Source organism: Lithobates pipiens, unplaced genomic scaffold (genome assembly GCF_037356315.1).
Source record: "Lithobates pipiens isolate NorthernLeopardFrog02 unplaced genomic scaffold, aLitPip1_a1.2 Scaffold_23, whole genome shotgun sequence".
Taxonomy (NCBI): Eukaryota; Metazoa; Chordata; class Amphibia; order Anura; family Ranidae; genus Lithobates; species Lithobates pipiens.
This window is the reverse complement of record NW_027507785.1, coordinates 219,466,260-219,484,307: the sequence shown is the minus strand read 5'-3', so window position 1 is coordinate 219,484,307 and position 18,048 is coordinate 219,466,260. Positions and strand designations below refer to the sequence as shown.

Here is an 18,048-nt window from a genome sequence, read left to right as displayed (position 1 = left end):
ATCACCTGCTTGCTGGAGGAAATGGGGCAACGTTGAATCGAATATCCACATCTGGTTGTCCTGACCCAAAAACTCTCCCCTTTATGGCACTTTGTTCAAACCCTCTTCACCAACCTTACAAGGCAACTTCACAAATATCACACCCCAACTGGCTCTCCTAGGACTGGGGCTGGAAGCTTGGGACATTCAAATTCCATGTCACCCTCACCCACATCCTAATCGCAGCAAGACTTTCGATAGCGAGAAACTGGAACAGCGAGTCTTTACCCCCTCATTCTTCAGAGCCTTCAGCATCAACACCTACAATGGGAGCTCATGTTTGCCAAAGCAAACCTAAACCTAAATTTCAAAAGGACTGGGCTCCCTGGCTCAAATACAATCAACTGGATATTACCTCCTTACTCTACTTCATACCATCTCATTAACACAGATTACTCCACATTCCTACGCTCGCCCTCTAGATCATCCTCACCTGTAACCAAAGCGACCCACTTTTCATCTACTAGTACCATTACCTCCTCCCCATCTGGAATGGGCTTACAATTAGCTACATGTAGATCTATGGAACCTTTATTCAATAGGGCATATTAGACTTCATGTCATCATTGTTCACTTTCTTATGCAACACAATGATACAGCTTTACAACTAAACTGTATATATATATACTTTGAAATTCTTCTCCCACCGCCGATAAAAATTATCTTGCAGTGAATCCGACACAGAGACCACTTTTATCTGAAACCAGACCTCTCACTGAAGAGGATACCAGGGTTATGGCAGCTAGCTGCTGCCATAACGATATCCCTCTTCAAAGTGCCGACATATATCCTCCTGAGCCAGTCCGGAAGTGCTTAAAATTTTTAGCGAACCTGTGAAAAATGTGCTAGTGTGTCAACAACCTGCTCTAAAGTGGCTGTAAACCTCTGAAATGAAAAATGAACAGAGCATATCCTTCTATAGTGTATGCTTCAATCCAAAGTAACAAGTGCATTAACAAGCAATGCAAACACTACAGAATCTCAGGAGACTGCCCCCTCTCCAGCAGGTGATTGACAGCCTCTACTGTGCATGGTTTCTTAGGAGACTGTGTAGAGGGGAGTGTATCCAGAGTACACTCTGCTCTCCATTCTATGCTGCGAGGTGTGTGATGCCAGATCCATGCTCCCTGCCTGCTGGAGCTCTCAAAATAGTCTGTGTGCCCAAAAGTCTGTGTGCTTTAGAACAGTGTTTCTCAACCTTCTACAGTGAAGTACCCCTGCAGGTCTAAGAAAAAAAAAAAAAATCCTAAAGGGTGTCATGGACTGCACATAACTGGGTGCAGGAAGCAATGGTGCAGGAAGCAATGGTGACTTAAGGTATGAAGCTACATGTATTCATTTTTTTCTAGTAAGGTTTAATATCACTTTACATGCACCTTGTAAAATTAAAAACAAATATTCTCTTATGTACTTAGTGCTATGAGGTAATGCTGCACCCTATAACTAATATTCAAAAATAATGCAAGAAACCCAAAATCAAAAATGATAAAACTGCTTTAATCAAATATAAGAACAAAAATGGTTATGTTTAACCGCCTAAGGACCGCCTCACGCTGATGTACGTCGGCAGAATGGCACGGCTGGGCCCAAGCACGTACAGGTATGTTGACCTTTAAGTACCCAGCTGTGGGTCGTGAGCTCACCGCCGTTCTCGCGACCCGGTCCTGAGCTCCATGACCGTGGCCGCGGGACCCGCGCACCCAATCTCTGCTGGTGTCCCGCGATCGGGGCACAGAGCTGAAGAACGAGGAGAGGTAAGTGTAAACAAATCTCTCCTTGCGCTTCCTACTGAGGCGGTCACTGATCAGCTGTTCCCTATTATAGGGAAGTGAGGTCAGACACCTAGCCATGTCCCCCTACAGAAAAAAAAAAAAAAAAAAAAAAAAAAAAAACACACACACACACTGCCCCCTAGTGGTTAACCCCTTCACTGCCAATGAAATTTTTACAGTAATCAGTGCATTTTTAATTGCACTGATTGCTGTATTAATGCCAATGGTCCCAAAAAACGTGTCAAAATTGTCTGACGTGTCCGCCATAATTTCGCAGTCACAATAAAAATCACTGATCGTCCGCCATTACTAGTAAAAAATAAAATTATTAATAAAAATGACATAAAACTATCCCCTATTTTTGTATAACTTGAGCAAACCAATCAATAAACAGTTATTGCAATTTTTTTTTACCAAAAATATGTAGAAGAATACGTATCGGCCTAAACTGAGGAAAAAAAATGTTTTTTTTATATATTTTTGGGGGATATTTATTATAGCAAAATGTAAAAAAAAGTTTTGTTTTTTTTCAAAATTGGCACTCTTTTTGTTTATAGCGCAAAAAAATAAACACCGCAGGGATCAAATGCCACCAAAACAAAGCTTTATTTGTGGGAAAAAAGGACGTCAATTTTGTTTTGGAGCCACGTTGCATGACAGCGCAATTGACACACACACACACTAATTATATATATATATATACATATATATATATATATATATATATATATATATATATATATATATATACACACACACACACACACACACACACCATAACTACACTGGCAGGCATTATGACATCATAGGATGCTGGCCTCGCCCTACGTCTTTCATCTGTACAGGGCACAGAAAAATGATTTATGTTGTAATAAGACGCTGAGCCAAATCTCCCAATTTCTTCCTGCACAGCTCTCAGAGAAAGAGCCACTTCATGACATCATTGGCAAAATGTGCTATCTTATGGGAATAACCCGTAACATTAATACCAAAGGTTTGTCCTAATAGCCATAGCTAATAGTTCCATCATGAGGGCAAATTTTTACTATCACCAAACATACAACAGTGCAGGTGTATTTACCAATTTAGGGTTTTTAAAGAGGAAGTAAACCCTGACGACTTTACTTCCTCTTTCATTCCCTGCAAAGGTAAAGCATAATGGACTACTATGCATCGCATACTAGTCCATTATGTGTCACTTACCTGACACAGGAGCCAGCGATGTCACCGCTGTCCCCTGTAGTCCGGCGCATCCATCTTCTCGGTGGGTCTTGCTGCTCCGCCGCTGTCATTCAGCGAAGCGCATGCGCACGGGAGCCGCCACGCACGGCATATTCGCCGTTGACGGTGCAGAGCTCAGTGCGCCTGTTCGCCGTAGACAGAGGTGCCCGTCTTTCAGCAAATATCTCCTACACCGTGTAGGTTTAGGAGATATTTCTTGGACCTAAAGGTAAGCCTTAATCTAGGCTTACCTGTAGGTCAAAGTGTGTTGTAAGGGTTTACAACCACTTTAAGAAGCAGTTTTAATTGTTTTGGCTGGTTATGGAGATGTAGTTTTTAATTTATAAATAGGTGCATCTATCAAGCAAATAGTGGGTAACTTAAGCAAAAAATAAAACTCCTAGTGGGCACCTCTACCTGCAGCAACTTTCAATGACCCCCATTCAGATAGGGCAAAGCTATGGCACTTAATAGTGTTGGATACTGCCTGCCCCTGTCTTTGTAAGGGGTCAATAAGAACGCACTTTTGGGGGCAGGAGGGCACAGCAAGCTCTAACACATCCAAGAAAGTGCTTGATGGAATATCCAATAGCCTATGCTTTCTAAACCTGGAAGAAAGCTTGTGGTAGGCACCAGTAATGCAGGTTTCAAACAAAATCTTTTAGCTTTCTCACTTTCATTCTTGGCGTACAAACATCAAACACCCCTTGCTAATAGTTCACCCTTAACCACTTCAGCCCCGGAGGATTTTACCCCCTTCCTTACCAGAGCACTTTTTGCAATTTGGCACTGCGTCACTGTAATTGACAATTGCGCGGCCATGCGACGTGGCACCCAAACAAAATTGACGTCCTTTTTATCCCCACAAATAGAGCTTTATTTTGATGGTATAGCGATTATTGATTGGTTTGTGCAAAAGTTATAGCATCTACAAAATAGGGAATAGATTTATGGCATTTTTTTTTTTTAATAGTAATGGCGGCGATCTGTGATTTTTTTCGTGACTGCAACATTATGCCAGACACATCAGACACTTGACACATTTTTTGGGACCATACACATTTAAAATTGCACGATTACTGTGTAAATGTGACTGGCAAGGGACAGGGTTAACACTATGGAGCGCTGCAGGGGTTAATATGTTCCCTACGGGAGTTATTCTAACTGTGGGGGGAGGGGACTCACAAGGGGAGGAGACCGATCTGTGTTCCTCTGTACTGGGAACACACCATCAGTCTCCTCTCCACTGACAGGAGATGGATCTGTGTGTTTACATACACAGATCCACGGCCCTGCTGTGTTCCCGGGTGCCTGGTGGACATCCCGGCCACCAGGCACACACACCGGGTCACGAGTGATGCCGCGGGTGCGCGCGCGCGCCCCCTAGGAAGCCGGGAATTAGAGGATGCCATATGACGCCCACCCAGGATGGGAGATCCCATCTGTGGGTGTCATGTCAATAGGCCGGGGTTGAAGTGGTTTTAAAGACTACGTTTTTTACCTCCAAGCACTTTATGCATGAAGGTAAAAAAAAAAAAACCTGTGTGCAGCAGCTCTCCCAAATATCTACTTGAGCCCCATTGCGATCCAGCGATGTACACAAGAGCCTCGGCTCTCCGGGGGACTCTTCCTCCTCATTGGCTAAGACAGCAATCACAGCCAGTGAGCCAATAAGAAAGGGGGTGGGCAAGGCCAAACCACAGCTCTGTGTTGGGGGCAAGCCGTTTTCTTTTGGGGCACTTGCTAGTAGGGAGGGGCCAGAAGCACAAACAGGGGACCAGAGAAGAGGGCAATCAATGCTGCTCTGTGCAAAACCATTGCATGGAGCAAGTATGTATAACATGTTAAAAAAAAAAAAAAAAAAAAACACACACACACACACACACACACACACACACCTTGCCTTAATATTACTTTAATTATTGTGACTACTTGTAGCATTGTAAAATCTTTACCTGAAATATCATGATTAAGATTTAGAAATAGCCAACCACACTACATAGACAGGTCAAAACAACTTAATTTAGACAATTCAAGTATCTCAGTGTGCTGTAATAAGGTTTGTTTATGACTAGCCATACTTTTATTAATTACAGTGTTCAAGTAATCAACCAGTATCATTGCTGAAAGCAGTAATATAGTCACTTCTGGGAATCAGATGTAAAACTATTTTTTTAATGGAGGACTTTTGTGAGGCCTAATCTCATTCAGCCATTGTTTTGTCTGTCTCCCCACCAGAAGGCTTATGGTAATTATCTCCATCATGCTGCATTTATGAAGGCTGATGCAACGGTCACAATGAGCAGGGTGTCCCTCCTCCCTTCCACCATGAGACAGAGCCATGTAATGTGCTGACTGCTCTCACTGGATCAATGCCAAGACACAAAGGACTGATTCCATATGGTTACAACTTCCACCCAAAGACGGTCCTCAAATCAAAGCTTTCTATTTCTTCTTCTTCTTCCTGTTCCTATCTACTACAATGTGCTAAAGGCAAAAACAAGCCAAACTACACTTAGTGATAGACAAAACTGTAATGACATTAAAAACATGTTTTGCCTTAAAGAAAGCCAGTGTTACTAATTGTGTGGATGAAATCACTAAAGCTGTAGAGATTAAACTATGACTCAACTGTGTCAAAGCAGACCTGAATAGAAAGAGGTCTTTAGAAGTTACAATCAATAACTAACCCTTTGAATAGTAAGGCCTTTTTTACATCTGTGCATATTAGGGTGAATTCACACTGCTCTGTTGGAAAAAAATAAAAATAAATAAAAAAAAAGTGTTAAACATCTATATGCGTTTTTCATACATTTCCCATGCATTTTTTGGTTGGTATGCACCTGTGAAACATGGACATGTAACCCAAAAAACGCAATAAAAATTCAACTATGGTGTCTTGTCAATTTGACACATTTCCCATTCATTTCAAAGGGAAGCTGTTTTGAATGCACCAAAGATGCTGCATGCAGGACTTTTCACAACGCACCGTACCCGTAGAGCAGTGGTGTTAAGACCCCCATGGAATTTCAAGAGCAATCTTTTTAGCGAGTTTTGACAAGGTAAAAGCAAAAACATATTGTGAAAAGGCCCTTTGGCATGTTTTGGGGCGCATCATGCTGTTAACATTGCACCTTACACAGTGCTCATTTTGCTGGAAGACACAGCAAGCGGACTTTTCCCAATGCTACACCAGGCACGCAACTTAAAACATGAAGAAATGAACAGGTCAGATCCTAACAGTGTGCTGTACATGGAAAGAATATTCACTACAAGTTAAATGAGCAAGGAAAAAATAAAATTCCCCAAAATGGTGGTATTTGATCACTGCTGCAGTTTATTTTATGTGCTATAAACAAAAAACAAAACAAAAAAGCATTATTTTTTACATTTTGCTGCAATATCACCCAAAAATATATAAAGAAACTTTTTTTTCCTAAGGCTCGGTTCACACAGGGGCAACACGACTTTGAGGCAACTTGGACATGACTTGACCGGACGCGACTTACAACACTACTTTAAGTCGCCCCTGGCCAGGCAACTTGCCGTGGCCAATCAGAGAATGAGCTCTCAGGGGGGGGGGGGGGGGGGGGGGACTCCTTTTGAGAGCTGATAATTCTCTGAGAGTCGCCTCTGTATAGACGGGGATCCGACTTGGAGGCGACCTCCATTGAAATCAATGGGTACCAGTCGCCTACAAGTCGGATTAAAGTAGTACAGGAACCTTTTCTGAAGTCGGAGCGACTTCAGTAGTGTAACCTGAGGTGACTTGGGGCGACTTGAAGTCGGATCTGAGTCGCCCCTGTGTGAACCGGCACTCAGTTAAGGCCGATACGTATCCTACATATTTTTGGTAAAAAATAAAAATTCCCAATAAGCGTTTATTGATTGGTTTGCACAAAAGTTATAGCGTTTACAAAAAAGGGGATAGTTTTAAGGCATTTTTATTAATTTTTTTTTTTTTTTTTTACTAGTAATGGCGGCGATCAGTGATTTTTATCGTGACTGTGACATTATGACAGACACATCGGACATTTTTGGGATCACTGTCATTTATATAGCAAACGGTGCTATACAAATGCACCAATTCCTGTGTAAATGACACTGGCAGTGAAGGGGTTAACCACTAGGTGGCAGTGTAGGGGTTAAGTGTGTCCTGGGGCATGGCTACGTTTTTTGGTACTCAGATACAAATTACAGATTCTCATTTCCAGCATTTAGGGAGATAAAGAGGTGGAGGAGTAGGGAGGGGGTCTCCATCTATCAGTGTGCTGTTTAATATTACCATCTGGATGAGACCAAGTGATGAAGAAACACAGCACTCCCAACACAGTATTGTTGGCCCCACAACTATGATGACCATGCTGTCATCCTACGTTGTCGTCCTCCTCCAATCCTGACAACTGAGCCACAAGGTATCAGTTGTAAGTATCAGTGCATTTTCACTTGTACTGATGCTTGTGTAAATGCCTAGTATAGGCATCAGTGCAACCCTAGTGGAGGGCAAAGTAGATCAACACGCCCTAAAATGCTGCTTTTTGGACAGACTCCAGAGGACTAGTTCTCTTTAACAAAGCAGCACAGACCACAGGAGAGCAAGTATTTGCAAGCTTTTATTCACTGGTTTAATTTAGTGACAGTGACTTTAATGTGGGCAGAGGTTAATAAGGGGCCCATGTATAAAAGTGTACCAACATGCCAGACCTGGACAGTAGAGCTACACAATATTGGTAGTTAAAAAGATTATGATCTTGATTCAAACCCCCTCACAATCTCAATGCAGAATTTCCAGATTCATTCATGTAACAAGTGTAGGGAGTTTTCTGCTCACTCAGCTGTCTAAGGAACAAATGCCTGACAAGTTTTTCACAACATTGTCCCTGCTGGTAAATAACTATAAACATGGCAACTTTTCATTCTTAAACTGGCCATACACCTATAGATTATCTGCAGATTTTCTATGGTTAGATGGAAAAAGTGCAACAGATTTCTCCATGTTCGCTAAATTGTGTGGATGGGGGGAATCTCCCACTTTTTCCATCCAACCATAGAAAATCTGCAGATAATCTATAGGTGTATGGCCAGCTTTAGAGCGCTTTCACACTAAGGTGCTTTACAGGTGCTACATCAGTAAAAATAGCACCTGTACAGAGCCTCTCCAGTGTGAAAGCCCTCGGTGCGCTTGCAGGACGTTAAAAAAAGTTCTGCAAGCTGCATCCTGAAATGGAACTTGAGCTGAATGTATTTTTTTTACTAATATGGATTTGATAAAAAAAAAAAAGAAATTGTGCCACAAAACTGCAGTTTAACTACCTCCATTTTAGTTTCCAGGGTCCCTGCTTTCAGAAAATATACCCGTATGTTTAGGGGTTTATCTAATCTTCAGGTCTAAAATGTGCATTTTATACGTGTGCAAAACGGTTTTGGCAGTAGTGGGGTGAAAGCTGGCTTTGTTCTGGGTGAGATTTTTCCAGGCCTGCCACATGTAGTTACAGTATAAAATGCAGAGCTAAAGCAGCACTCACTGGTCTTACCGAGGACATAAATCAAAGCAAGTGTATTTTATTGCTAACATATTGCTAAAGCCCAGTCCATCTTTCTCAAGTCTTGATATAAACTACTGTTACTTTGACTTATCTCTGCTGCAAGACCCATGAGTGCCTTTATACCAGTTTTGGGTTTGTATGGAATTCTTTGTGGGTGAGCACCAGGACATTATATACACAGTTTATGCCTCACATACAAAAACAATGTTCGAGAGGCACTTGTATAGACAAAAAATAAATCACAGCCCATATTCTTAAAGTTCTATTCACATACGCATAATATAGCATGCCTGTTCTATCTAATAAGAATGACGATATGTGCTTTCATTGCATGGGCGAGAAGTCGCTAACTTGGCAAAATGCAAGTAAACCAAACGATGCTTGTCGACACAACACATGAAAAAAAACACACACTTCAGCAGGCCCAATTCTTACAGGACGCACCTACAATTAGTACTCTTGTTGCTTAAATGAGTAGACGGGTAGCTGGAGCAGCAGATCATGGGGAAATTATTGTGGCAGTTTTCCTCAGGGCATTAAAGAGGAAGTAAACCCTGATGAGTTTACTTCCTCTTTCATTCCCTGCAAAGGTAAAGCATAATGGACTACTATGCATCGCATAGTAGCCCATTATGTGTCACTTACCTGACACAGGAGCCAGCGATGTCACCGCTGTCCCCTGTAGTCCGGCGCATCCATCTTCTCGGTGGGGTCTCGCAGCTCCGCCGCTGTCATTTGGTGAAGCCACGATGATGTCACTCCCGCGCATGCGCACGGGAGCCGAGACGCGCGGCATCTTCGTCATCGACGATGCCACGCTCAGTGCGCCTGCGCGCCGCTGTCTACGTCTTCGGGCAAATATCTCCTAAACCGTATAGGTTTGGGAGATATTTCTTGGACCTACAGGTAAGCCTTAATCTAGGCTTACCTGTGGGTCAAAGTGGTTTGTAAGGGTTTACAATCACTTTAAAGAAAAGTTGTGACAGAGGGCAAAACAAACGTTAATGCCTGAACACAATTTTCTCATGTCTTAGTAAAACTGTACTTGTACTCTGAGCCAATCTGTGGATAGTGAAGGAAAGGAAAAAAAAGAGCAACATAGACCTGAAGTGTGCCGGGTTCACGAGGTTAGTATGCCTAAAAGGGGGCATGCCCAAGTATGAAATGGAATGAAATGAAGAAGAAAAGAAAAAGAGCATGGGTGGGACACGAGAGCCAGCGACCATGAGGGGAGGAGGCAAAGGAGGGCAGGATTTATGCAGCCTGACCTGCGGTCAGCTTTACACATATCATCGCAACTCTTGTGCATCCACGTGGCTTCCCCCACCAAGAAAAACTGGACTCTTTTGGCGGTAAATGGGAAAGGATATCTCTTGATTTTTTATTTATTTTTGAATAAAAAAAAAAAAAAAAAAAACTGGCCCAAAATAGTATATATATATATATATATATATATATATATATATATATATATATATATATACACACACATACATACATATATACACACACACACACACACACACACATACATACACACACACACACACTTTTTTTTTTTTTTTTTTTAAAGTTAGCTGTATATTTCTTGCTATTACCATAACTTACTGACAAACTTAGCAATGTTACCGATACCGCTTCAAGGGGTTTTACTCAGGTATCCCCCCAGTACCGTTCTTTAGAGTGGATGGGCAGCTTTCATGTAACAACAACACTAGCCGCACAGCAGGAGGGGACATCGTGACCCACTCCCCCCCGCAGCCCCTCCAGCTGGGTCTCCTGTCCCACCGGGAGGCCTGAGTAACCAGCCAGCATGTCCGCCGGCTGGCTGAAGACCCGAACAAACTCGGATCTTGTAACCCAGAAGTGATGTCATGAAATCACTTCCGGATTACTGGCATCCTAAAAGGCACCAGTTTAAAAAAATATTACTTAATACTTTCAAGTGCATTTTTTTGCTTTCATTTTTATTTACATCTTTCTCCCTGCAAGTAGAGATATTACAATATACAGATGCACAGTGACTAATCACTGACAGCCAATCAGAGGCTCTCACAGAATTTAGGTGACCCGGAATCGGAAGTCCCAGGTCCCATTCGTTAGTACGGGACCTGGGGCTCCTGGTGAAAGACCAGTCTCTGCGACTGGAGTGCGCTGTGTGGCGTGCTGCCAGCACAAATACTGATATGCATATATGCATTTGCGACTAGAATTAGCGACCTGGCGCAGCACAGCTGGGGGTATCCTGTCTCCTTGGACCCCCCCCCCCGGCATGATCGCGTCGGGTCGTTCCGCCGCCAGCTGGTAATTGAGGCCGCGGCTTTAAGACCTTATACGGTCCTATGATTCCTTCTGGAATCTGGCGCCCTCTTGTGGTGGCCGTTGGTATGACAACCAGCAATGCTAATGGAGCTTTCCCTGCCTGTTTTTTTTATTGCCAGCCTATCTCCTTCCCTTTATTTAGAACCCCTAAACACACACACATATATTTTTTTTTTATACTAACACCCTAGAGAATAAAATGGTGGTCGTTGCAATACTGTCTGTCACGCCGCATCTGCGCAGCGGACTTACAAGCGCACTTTTTTGGGGGAAAATTTAATAAAAAAAATAAGACAACAGTAAAGTTAGCCCAATTTTTTTTTATATTGTGAAAGATAATGTTACGCCGAGTAAATTGATACCCAACATGTCACGCTTCAAAATTGCACCCGCTCATGGAATGGCGACAAACTTTTACCCTTTAAAATCTCCATGGTGACGTTTAAAAAAATTCTACAGGTTGCACCTTTTGAGTTACAGAGGAGGTCTAAGGCTAGAATTATTGCTCTACCGATCACGGCGATACCTCACATGTGTGGTTTGAACATCGCACGTTTAAAATTCATTTTTATTTTCTTACTTTAACTTTTATTATTGTTCTTTTAAAAAAAATTATTTGTGTCACTTTTTTTTTCCTATTACAAGGAATGTAAACATCCCTTGTAATAGAAAAAAGCATGACAGGTCCTCTTATATATATATATATATATATATATATATATATATATATATATATATATATATATATATATATATATATATATATATATATATATATATATGAGATCTGGGGTCAGAGAGACCTCATCTCATATTTACACTAAAATGCAATAAAAAAAAAAAAAAAAAAAAGTAATTTGAAAATAAATAAATTAAATAAAATGTCCCTCTAAGAGCAATGACTTGGAGACAGGTGGGGGGGCTGCGCTATCTTCCCCTCACTCGTCTCCATGTCAGAACAGGTCCGGATCGCCGTTACGACCTGGCTCCTAACTTTTTTTAGCTGGCTCCTAGATTCCAAGCAAATTTGTCAAGCCCTGATATATGCGGCCTAACAGCTAAAGGCCCACTTCCATGAGGCTGTATAAGTGTACCGTAGCTGGGGACGGGTTAAAGCAGACCTTAGCCCTCCTAAAATGCACATTGCTGTATAGTATGCTGTTCCAAAGTCATCCACCATTTTCTTTAATACATTTATTTATTTTTTTAAACTTCTCTTTTACACTTCTGGGTCCCTCAAGGCAGTGGTCATGCAGCCCCAATCATACCAATTCAAATTCTGAACAGAGGGTAGGGGGAGGTACACTTTAAGACAAAGTACTTATTCCATTTGCCCCTTTGCCTCAACCTATTCTAACCTCCCTCTCCCTGCACAGATACATACTTCCCTCGTTCTGACAGCTGCGGTAGCCCCACCTCCCTTCATCTCCTATAGAAGTGTACATAGCTCCCAAACAGAAGGCAGAGGTGCAGACTAAACAATCTAGGAGGATCGGTTTCCATTACTGGCATGGTCAGATTAAAACCTAAAGACCCCTTTCACACCAGGGTGTTTTGCAGGCGCTATAGCATTAGAAATAGCACCTGCAATCTGCCGTAAAGAAGCTGCACCATTGTGTGTATTGTGAAAGCCTGAGGGCTTTCAAACGACAGCGGTGCGCTGGCAGGACGTCAGAAAAAAGTCCTGCCAGCAGCTTCTTTGGAGCGGTGAAGGAGCGGTGTGTTTACCGCTCCTCCACCGCTGCTCCCCATTGAAATCAATGGGGCAGCGCTGTAATAGCAGCGTTTTGCCGGCAGATTTAACCCTTTCTCGGCCGCTAGCGGGGGGGTAAAGGCACCCCACTAGCGGCCGAAATGCGCCACAAATCCGCCGGTAAAACGGCAGCGTTTTACCGCCGACGCAATGGGCGGTATGGTGTGAAAGGGGTCAAAAGGAGGTAGACTAGCAAGGTCATCAAGTATTTCATAGCAAAGGAGGCAATAGAAAAGGACTACATTCGTAAACAAATTAATACATGATAAAGGCACAGGACATTGAGTTTTGGGGTAACAACTTTGTTGTCCTTTAAATGCAGCCAGTCCATGCATTATTATGAATTTTAGTTATCCTAGCGCCGACTTATTTTCTGTAAAACAGGCGAACTGCATAGTGGTGCGAATAGGCATACAGAATACACATATGTATATACAATGGGATGCAGGTGAATTTCCATACCAAAACATTTACTTGATAAATAAAACAAATTACAGACAATGAGATACATTCAACATGTATTCACATGCTGAATCACAGGCCATATAAAAGCAGGAGTATTTAGCAAGAGGCCTGGACATTCTCACAATATGTGCTGATTGATTACCCACTCACGCCAAAGAAAAATCATGCTACGCATGCTTATTACGATCGCAACACAAAAACAATCCTATAAGGACACCACATGTAATACAATTTGATCAGAACAATCACATTTCGCCTCATCCAATCAATATTCTTTTTGACCTCAGAAAGATTCCAGACATCACACTAAAAAAAAAAAAACACAACCACACACAATGCAATCATCAAATGGGTGAAAAGAAATAAAGGCATAGGCGCATTTATTGTGTATACAGCATTTGCTGTATAACCGCAATAATTCAGTTTCTATTCTTGAGTGTTGTAACCCATAACAACCAGTCACCAGTAGGCCTCATTTATTCAGCATATAAACCAGGCTCTCAACCTTTTAACCCTAGAGGAACCCCAAAAGTTATTTTCAGGTCTTGAGGAACCCTTTATCAGGGGTCAATAGGAACAATGCCCCTAATACTGGTGGCTAAAAGGAAGAATGCCCCACTTAAAGTGGCATTTAGATTGCCACCTTTAAAGATAGCTAAAAAGATATTTGGTGTCATACTGCTGGCTTTGCTAAGTGATGCTGAACCTTGAACTCTGTAGGCATTATCAAAAAGGTTGTTCATCGGCCAGAGCTCAAGGAACCCCTAGCAACCTCTGGAGGAACCCTGGTTGAGAATGGCTGATATAAACTATAAAAAGATCATGCAGCAGTCTGGACAAATCAATGACAGGCTGACAGTCAACATGGCTGTACATACATCCCAGCATTTATATCCATACAGGTAATAGGCAGCCTTGGACAAACACATCGTCTACATCCTGGGCCACTCATCCATTCCTGTACAGATGTAAATGCCTAGATGTGCATACCGCTGTGGCATCAGTCAGCCTGTCATTCATTTGTTCACACGGCTGTACATAAACACCTGTGATCTCCAGACAGCCATGTGAGATCTTAAAGTATTTGTGAACAAAGATCTCTGAAATCATATATAGAGAAAAAAAAGCAGCATTTGGAAACTAGTTATTTTTAACCAAAACAAATGATTTACTTCATTTTCATGTTTTTTTTTTCCGGTGGTCATGTGACACACCAGTTTCCCAACTTCCATTCCCTCATAACAGGGGTAGTAAAAGAATACTGTATTGTAGGGTATCTTAAGAGGCCTGTTCACTCAAACGTGCACTAAAATGCATGGAGGTGCTTGAAAAATGGTGTTTATTTTTATGCGTGGTGATGCATGTTTTTAGGCACACAGGAGGGCCGGTTTAAAAAAAAAAAAAAAAAAAAAAAATTAAAAGTCAGCAGCTGCAAATACTGTAGCTGCTGACTTTTAATAAGCACACTTACCTGTCCAGGGCGCCCGCGATGTCGGCCGCCTGAGGCTGACCCGTCCCTCAGCGCCGCCATTTTGGCTAAGGGAAACAGGCAGTGGAGCCTTGCGGCTTCACTGCCCGTTTACTAATGCGCGAGTCGCGCAGCGCTTTGTGAATGGGACACACAGTTCCTAGAACACAGCGCGACCCATTACCCAGAAGACGCCGCACTGAGGAGAGAAGACAGAAGATTTCCGCGGAGGAGGAAGAGGCAGATTAAGACGATGTGCCTAGCAACAGGCATTTCTGGTAAGTTTAAAAAAAAAAATCATTTTTTCTAAATTCGTTCTAATTTTTAATGTACTTTTTTTTCAGGGTGGCCCTCCACTTTAAAGGCTAAGCTGGCCTTTTAAGAAAAAAATTTTGCGGGTCAAGCAGCTCATCATCGGTAGGCCGGCCAGCTGAATCTGGAAAAGCCGTCACCCTACTGATGGTGTCACACCTAAACATGGCAGTACAAAAACTGAGCACAGGGAAAACAGAAGAGGATCTCAGAAAGACAACACTGAAACTGATAAGTGCAGAAGACAAATCCCAGTAAGCATGAGTTGGGGGGGTTCTGAGAACTGGCTTATAACAAGCATGTCTATACTTATTATACAATGGTTTTGCACAGAGTAGTCCAGCCTCTCTTCTTTTGGGGTCCTCTGTCAGGGCTTTAGGCTCCTCTTTATTGAGTGCCCACACAGAAAGCTACTTTTCCTGGGAGCAACCACGCAGGCTCGCTCCCGAGTGCTGCTGCGTCCATTGACACAGACAGCAAGACTCGGACACTCCCCCTTCACAAGATTTGTGTGACAGCAGTGGGAGCCAATGGAAACAACAGCTTTGGCACCTGACATCGCTGGCCTGCAGGACAGGTGTCAGCCAGCAGCTGCAGTAGGTGTAGCTGCTTTTTTTGGGGGGGCGGACCTCCACTTTAAGGTGAAAAACCTTGAAGCTTTAGAACCCCTTTAAGGGCCAGTTCTCGCCACTCCGGATTTTTTTTTATGCATTTCTGGATGCATTCCAGGTGCTTTTTTCCATACTGGGGGTCCGATGCATTTTTGATGTGTCCTGGTATATTTTTGATGCGTCTTACCATATTCCAGTACAGTCCAGGAAAAAGGCAGCATTTTCTACTTTTTTCCCCCGGAACGCACTGGTATGAACTATGCCGTTGGAAACCATATAACCACCTTTCATATTTGTTTTTGATGCAGCAAACAAAAACGCACTGGATTGCATACGTTGTGAACTGGCTCTAAGACCAAATCTCTTTTGGCCTAGAGAGAGTGCATCTGCCACAGATTTTGCCAAACGGTCTTGCGTGCATTCTAAAAATGGCGCAGCGGGCATCAAATTTTAAGAAGGCGCGTGATGTGCCGCTATTAGAATGCTTGGGCGAGTATGTAAGAATTCCATAGTTTCTGCCTACATTTTAGTTGGGGTCCCGCCATTGCGGTGACGTGAACAATACACAGCGACGTGCTGGCGTGGCGCCATTGTTTCCGGCACCACTGGCCAAAAATAACGCACGGGGGACATCTGGGCCCTCGTGGTTTGCTGGGCAATCTATACAAATGAATAAGTTGCGTGAATCTGGGGCAGATCGATCTGGCACAAACAGGCCCTTAGGAGTGGCACCGGACTGTAATAATCATTTAGAAACCATGGTGGTATAAAAGGCCTTCTGATTGGTTTGCTATGGGTTACTGAAGTGTGAATAAAGCAGTATGCTTACAGAAAAGGGCCCAGTCATCCAGCTCCTGACAGCTGCACCTGCTTCCACTGAGGCCCAGGGAGCTCCGAGAACAAAGATGACGTGCGGGTAGGTGATGTGAGGGGGGGCTCCGTTCTATGGAGACCACCATTCCCTTCTGAGGACAGGCAGGGGCCCTTCGGACATGGAGGCCTCCCCGCAGCCTCCGTCCCTGCGCGCCTTCCCGTCCCCGCTCCACACACACACAAGCAGGCCACGGCTCAGGTGGCCGTCCCGAGAATGTCACTTCCCGCCTCTGTGAGGGGCAACCCTCTGGACACCACAGCACCGTCTACGGCCACTCTGCCGCTTTCATTCCACCCATTCACCCCACACCCAGCCCCGACACCTACCCGTCCATGGCCGTGCAGCTCACACACTCCTTTATGTTCTCTTGTAAAACACCTCCGCCGCTCCGCTCACACAAACAAAATGGCGCCACCCGACAAGCCGGAAATTGCCGAGTTCTGGGCGAGCCGCGCGACGACACTTTACGGAAATAGCCGAGCTCGGCGCGCCAACAGAGACTGTGTCAGGCTTCTGCTCCGAGTCATGAGAGAAAGGAAAACAAATGGCGCTCTGACTCCAGGGAGTGGTGTCTGGAGATTACCCAGCCAGGCTTGGGTCACAGGGTGGCCGCATGTCTTCTACACAAAATAATAAAGAAACACTTGGGACGAGTTACTAAAACTGGAGCCCTCAGGATCTGGTGAAGCTGTGTGGCATGGCAGCCAATCAGCTTCTATAGTCAGTGTGTTCAATAAAGCTTTGACAATAAAACCTACAAGCTGATTGGTTTCTATGCAGATTGCGCCAGATTTTTCACTCTACAGCTTTACTAAATCCCTTTCATTTGCTTTACTCTTTACAGCTTTTTCACTGTCTTTTATTTAAAGTGGTGTTGCACATAAAAAAAAAAAAACATTCATCAAAATTCCTAAAAAAGCAAAAATGTAAAAAAAAAAAATTTGGATTTTTTTTTTAACTCGCCTCTAAATGCCTATTGCTAGGGGGTCCCTCGTAGTCTGCCTCCTTCAGTGCCTGGGCTCCTGAAGTCACTTCCCCTTGGCACAGGAAAGGCTCAGCTCTGCCCCCTTCCTCCAGTCAGTGATCTGGGACACGTGACAGGTCCCAGATGATTGCGCGGCCAATCACGGCGCGCGGCGCGGCTCGCACATGAGCAGTGGGTGCCCGGCTGTGAAGTCACAGCCGGGTACCCACAGTTAGAATGCCGGCGCCGCCGAGCGGAGGGGGGGAGGAGCAGGGCTTCGTTCCCCCGCATCGCTGGACCCTGCGAGAGTTAAGTGTCCGATTATTAAAAGTCAGCAGCAGAAGCAGTATTTGTAGCTGCTGAATTTTAATTTTAGGGGAACTCTTTAAATACATTTCAAAAAGACACTTTTTGCTTTAATAAATATCTCCAAAAATGTATAAAAAAAACAATTTTTTCCCTCAGTTTAGGCCGATACGTATTCTTCTACATATTTTTGGTAAAAAAAAACGCAATAAGCGTTTATTGATTGGTTTGCACAAAAGTTATAGCGTTTACAAAATAGGGGATAGCTTTATGGCATTTTTATTAATAATTTTTTTTTTTTACTAGTAATGGCAGCGATCAGCAATTTTTATTGTGACTGCGACATTATAGCGGACACATCGGACATTTTTGACACATTTTTGGGACCATTGTCA

At 43.3% G+C, this 18,048-nt stretch overlaps 1 protein-coding gene across 1 annotated transcript in view; it reads right to left on the bottom strand.

Annotated features, from left to right (window-relative positions):
- PTBP2 (polypyrimidine tract binding protein 2) overlaps positions 1–16,859 on the bottom strand; it is a 126,707-nt gene extending 109,848 nt beyond the window's left edge. Inside the window, exon 1 of the mRNA XM_077452868.1 lies at positions 16,710–16,859. Coding sequence (XP_077308994.1) covers positions 16,710–16,717 — 8 coding nt within the window. The 5' untranslated portion in view covers positions 16,718–16,859. The remainder of the gene's footprint in view (positions 1–16,709) is intronic.
- Between the last annotated feature and the right edge of the window lie 1,189 nt (positions 16,860–18,048).